Here is a 6,000-nt window from a genome sequence, read left to right on the forward strand (position 1 = left end):
TGAAATAGTGTATCTTGGCAGTATTCCTCTAAAGCTATTAAAACTACTGGGTAAAAGACTGAGAGGGAACTTTATAGTGGACGGTTCAGGCTGATGGACCTGAACCCACTGATCAATGTGTATTATTACAAAAAGGAAATAATCAGACATTATTGCTATCTGATGTGATGCAGTAGGAAGTTCATAGCACCACATATGACATATTCTTGCTATAAAAAAATTAAACCCCAATTTTATCAAGACTCTAGATCAACCACTACTTTTTAGGAAGCACAGAGATTATACATAAAAACTTATTAATGCTAAAGAGTACAATGAGCAAACTCAAGAATGTGGGAAATTCTAAAGGACATATAACCCAGTTTCTTTAACAAATGAATGGCAAGATGGGAAAACAAAAAACAAAGCCAGTGTGACAGGCACCTATGAAAGACCAATGCAGTGTGTAGATCTTTTTGGATACTGATTTTAACAAAACAGCCAGTTGATGGTGTATTGGAGCATCTTCTACTGGTGTAAGAGCTAACTGTTTAGGAATTTTTCAAACTGATTATTAAACCTATCCATTATTAAAAATTAAATTATAGCTCATTATTAAATAAGTGACATTTATAAAAAGTTAATAAATATTTAAAATTCATCACTTCCTAATTATTTCATTTTACTATGATCTGTGCTCTTGAAGTTATTTATGTATAGTGTACCTTTATGGTTGAAATACTGTGTCGTGGTGGGCTACTGTGTGTCCTTTTCCCAACTCCAGGTTCATTGATAACACCACATTGGTAGCTTGAAATTAGCCACGGTAGGAATATTTACATCACAGAGATCAGCAAATGCCATAAATCACAGTTTGATTTATTGCTTATTGATTGTCTAGACTTAAAGTGATGGAGAAATGGTAATAATGCTGACTTACAAAAGTGCTATGTCTTTGGCTATTTATTATATTGTGCATAGCTCAAAAAATTGAGAATATATTCTTTCATTCAAAAATGATTATCCACTTCCATAAAGAAGTCACATCACTCACACTGGTGACATCATTGATATAAGTGGAAATAATACTCCAAACTACACTTGGAAAGCCAGTTGCTAAACATTTACCACCACAGTGCTGGATGGGCATAATTGAATTCAGTGCTTTGGTAAGAAATAGATAATAATATAAATTTATTATACTGTTATTCAGCTTTTGAAATAACCATGATGACATGTAGACATTAACTAAGAAAAAAAGGAGGTTGAGTTTTAAAAGCCATTTGCTGTAGCACAAAATAATTTTAAATTTGAAGCCTTTGATATATGTCTGTTGTGTATGACAAATAGAATCATAATTTAGAGTTTGAAGAACACTTAAAATTAATCCAGACCAATCTGCCTTACAGATAGAAATTCTTTCTCTAGTATTAGTCCATCGTCTAGATTGTATTTAAATTATTCTAGAGACAGAATACCTGATAATGGCGTTGGAGAACTCTAAAAGTAGAGTTCTTTTTTATATTGAGGTAAACTTTGTTTTCTTTTAATTTCTACCAGTTGGTTCTGGTAACTGACTTCTGAGCAACCAATCTTCACATATAAAGGTAGCTGGGATGTTTCCATTTAGACCTTTTTGGGTAAGGAGTATACCTTTACTTCCTTTAACCATACCTCGTGTTGTATATTTTCTAGACTTTGTAATCTAAGACTGTTGCCTTTCTAAACATCCACATCACTATCTTTTGGCTTTTATTGACTTTGTAGATGAAGTAAAAGCCTTCAGATCTTTTTTTTTTTTTTCTGTGCAAATTATACATTTTATTCTGTGTTGCTTGATTCTTTTTTTTTTTTTTTTCCTGTTAACCCAATGCAGGTCTTTGTATTTATTCATTCCTAGTCTTCATATTGCTTTCAGCACAGCATTCCAGATTATAGAAATGATACTAAATTGTAATTTAATCATTTTTGTTATTTATTAATCCTGTCGATTTTGTGTCGGTTCACATTCGATAAATACTGTGTTCATTGTTTGCATCCAAATTATTGTTTAAAATGTTGAATTTTAAAGGGCAATGGGGACATAGTTCTCTGTTACATAACCCTCTCTAAATTTGCTTCTACCCATTATCATTACTTTTTATTGTGAGTCCACCTACCAGTTCTTAGTAGCCCATATTTTACCATCTTACAGTTCATCATGGTATATTTTGTCAGGTGTTTTGCTCCCTGAGATCAAGATACATTGTGTCTATGGCATCCCCTCCAATGAAATATACTTTAGTACTTCTATTTTGAAAAATAGACGTTTTAAAAAGATTTGGCATGGCTAAATGTTGAAGTCATATTCTTCCACAAATGGAAAGATAGAAAAGCCATGCAGAATGATGAGCTAGATAATAATTAAGACATCAAAAGAGAAAAGGGACAGGTGGATCACTGGAGACACTTGATGATCAGGGCCATGGTATATCCCTGGGCTGAAAAGAAAATTGCCTGGCCATGAGAGTGGAGCTTCTTCACTGAGGAAGTATTCTGATCAGGTGAAATTTTAGGGATCTGTAATAGAGTGGACAGGATTTGTTAGCCTTTCCCTCTTACTGTCTTTTTCCTTTGAAAGGTATGTGGTGAAATATTAACAGTGGGTGCTTCTGAGTGTATATGGGTGTTTCTTTGCTATGTGTAGGACCTTCTTATTCTCTTTGCTCTGGGCAAACTAGTATGTACTTCACAGTATTATTTTGAAGATGAAAAGAATAACTCAGTATGAGATTGTCTAGTACATTTCCTCATATTTTGTAGATAGTAAATAAAGTTTTATTTAACCTTTGTTAAATTTTTTCTCCTTGTTAAATTCCATCGACCAACCATGGTAGAGGTTGTCAGGGAGTTACCAGTGAGTTGTCCCATCACATTCCTTGACCTCCACCCTCCTTTATCCTACCCAGACCCATTTTATTGCTACTAGAAGGAAGAAAAATTTATGGTAGGTCACTTGATTAAATAGTGTTAATAGAATGATGACTTTCTCTTTCCCACTACCTGTTTCTTTCCTAAAAATCATAGTTCACAAGCAGCATCTTCTAGAAAGCAGTCCATGATTAGTTGTCTCATTTTCTAGCCCACATTCAGGTTACTCTCATTCATATGTTACTCTTAAAATCATATTTATGTATATATATTTATGTTGAACAAATGTGCTTTTAGGGGTTCTCCTTGAATGTATTCTTCAGTGTAAATTTTGAGCTCCTAAGATGGTTGTGTTTTATGAGTACCTGATAGCCTATAATCACTTTTCTCATCTGTTTTAATTCAGCTGAAGACAAGGCTACTTGTTAAAAAGTAGAGAGAACTTGGAAGGTAGAGGAAAGAGGCTATATGGATAAAATTCATGGGCTCATGAGTTATTTTGGAATTTACTCTCCTTAGTTGCTTACCTGATTGCATTAATTATTTTATGGCAGGTTTTACTTTTTTTTTAACTTAAGGATTTCTATAGGATGGATTAGTAGGCCCTCTACCTAGCCTTTTAAAATCTCTTGGCTCAATACATTGTAATTAGTTTTTGGTAATTGAATCTTTCTCTCTTTTTTCTTGCAGATTGAGGTGGTGCCATGCAGCAAGAAGCAGAGAGATGCAGAGTTCGAGTCAGGAGGCCTGACATGGCACTTTATGTACCCAAAGCTCGAAGGGGTATAGTAGTGCACAAATCAGGTGATGAGGGAAAAAGCTGTGGTCCACCTAACTCCGTGGTGAAAGAAGAACAAAAGGAAGATTCTTTCTCTCAAAAGGGGATCATTAGAGATAAGCGTGAGGCTCAAAGACTAAGTATTAATCCAGATAAAAAGGAACACAATCGTAGGGAAGGAAAGAAAGCTTCAACAAAATTTAATAAAGATGCGTGGCTTCAAGAAAGAAATAAAGATAGTGTTTGTACTAAGAGGGCAACCACAGAATCCAAAAAAATATTATCCCAAGGACATCAGCAAAGAGTCCCAAATCCTGGGATTATACCTATCATACCTTTACAAAGACATTTTAAACCAAAGAAGGTAGAGTGTTTGGAGGTTGAAACCAGAGATGTGACAGAACAGGATGGGTTGCGTCAATCTCAGTCTTGTTCAGAAATCAGTAAGGCTCAGGTTCCAAACAAACCATTCCAAAATGTGGAATTCTGTGATTTCAATAGGCATGAACTAAACGGGGAAACATTTGAAGATAGAAATTTGGAAAGCAGAATGGAAACTGAAGCCAGGGTTGCAGAGATACTATCCCAATTTCCTGGCGATTTTAGTTCTGTGGTGAAACCTGAGAGTATGATTGCACCAGTAAAACCAAGCTCTGATTCTGGAATTGTACAACAAGGCATGCAGACATCGGGTGGAATGCTGAAGTGCAGCAACGGAGGCATCACCACTGATTCTGTTCCTGGAAGTCCAGTTGGTATCATTGATCAGACTTGCATAGACTTGGATGCTGAGAATGTTGGTGATACAGCCAACAGTACAGATTTCATCTTGGGTCAGAAAGGTGTAGATTCCATTCCTGAGACTATGGGTCACATCTCTCATCAGATGGCTATAGTCAGCAAATTAGAGAGCATAAATGGCATCTTTGATCCAACAATGATTAGAGAGTGTGAGGAGAATGACAGCACTGCTGATGAGTTACGTGTAAGGTGTGAATCTTCTGATACAGCTGTCCTTGCTCATGAAACATATACAAATCATGGGTCTAAGAGTGTAGGTGACATTACCAATAAGACATGTATGATGGACATTACAGATATCATATCTGATCAAATAACTGTAGTTGCTGTTAGAGTAGCTCATGAGGCCTGTAGCAACACAAGTAGTTTCTCAGACTATTTAGAAATAAGTGCAGATACATCCCCTCTTCATGCAGCTAAAAGGGGGAATGACACTGAACATTTCAGCAACCTGACTGCTTGCTCAGATATTTATGCTGAGAGCGTTTCACCTAGTTTCACAGAGTCAACAGGAAAGTTGATAGAGAGCTTGTCAGATTGTGCTTCCTCCTTACCTGTAAAGAAGATTGCTGGTAGTAATTGTAACACTTTTTTGGAATCTGAACTCAGTATGTTAAATGGGACAAAAGTATTTTCAGACAGTGCTTTGGGCAGTGATCAAGATTGTACTGGTGATATAACAGAGGCATTGCATGAACTTAAAACTGCTGAAGAGTTCAAAACAAAAGAAGATGGCTCAGAGACTACAGAATTTGGTGTAACCTTTCCTGATATAGAATCAGTATCTGTGGAAACATCCATGGAATCGAAAGCAACTGATATGTCTCACACAGAAGCAAGTGCTGCTACTGAAGAGAGCTGGGAGTCTATGTTTAATGATGATGGTGACTGCCTGGACCCACGTCTTCTACAAGAGGTATGTTTTAGTGGAAACTGGTTGGCTCTTAGGTAGTTCATCAATTCATAGGACCTAGGATTTTGGGGGTAACTTTGATAGACATATTTATACATTCACACACATTACATCCAATGTAACAGTTTTGCAAGAAACTGTTAGGTTGGCCAAAAAGTTCATTCGGGTCTTTCCATACTATCTTACGGAAAAACCTGAACGAACTTTTTGGCCAACCCAGTAATAGGATTGTAGATTGAGAAAAGAATATCTGATAGATCTTTAAGAAACAAAGCATACAGTGTTGAACTATATCTATTATAGTCAAATCCTGAGAGATCTTACTGAATAGGTTAAAGATGAATTTAATGGATTCTGGCTAACTGTTGAGAAGATACAGAGGGAAACTTCTTCCAAAGGGCTTTTCTGTGTCGACAAGATGTATTTCACACTGGCCTATTTGAGGGGAGAAGAATAATTTATTATTCATATTTATTTTATTTTTCCAGCAGATGTTGGAATGATGTTAGACACTATAGAGGGAAGGGAAGGGTGTAATGAAGGTATGATTGTTTTTTTAAGGAGTTTGTGCTGAGTTGAAGAGTAAATGATTGTTGAATATGCTGGCTAGTTAGAGTTC

At 35.9% G+C, this 6,000-nt stretch overlaps 1 protein-coding gene across 1 annotated transcript in view; it reads left to right on the forward strand.

Moving 5' to 3' along the window:
* LOC114908555 (coiled-coil domain-containing protein R3HCC1L-like) overlaps positions 1–4,563 on the forward strand; it is a 43,683-nt gene extending 39,120 nt beyond the window's left edge. Inside the window, 2 exon segments of the mRNA XM_029244812.1 lie at positions 3,580–4,505; positions 4,507–4,563. Coding sequence (XP_029100645.1) covers positions 3,594–4,505; positions 4,507–4,563 — 969 coding nt within the window. The 5' untranslated portion in view covers positions 3,580–3,593.
* The last annotated feature ends 1,437 nt before the right edge of the window (positions 4,564–6,000 follow it).

Source organism: Monodon monoceros, unplaced genomic scaffold (assembly GCF_005190385.1).
Source record: "Monodon monoceros isolate NGI ecotype Baffin Bay Population unplaced genomic scaffold, NGI_Narwhal_1 Super_Scaffold_4, whole genome shotgun sequence".
In the NCBI taxonomy this organism is placed as follows: Eukaryota; Metazoa; Chordata; class Mammalia; order Artiodactyla; family Monodontidae; genus Monodon; species Monodon monoceros.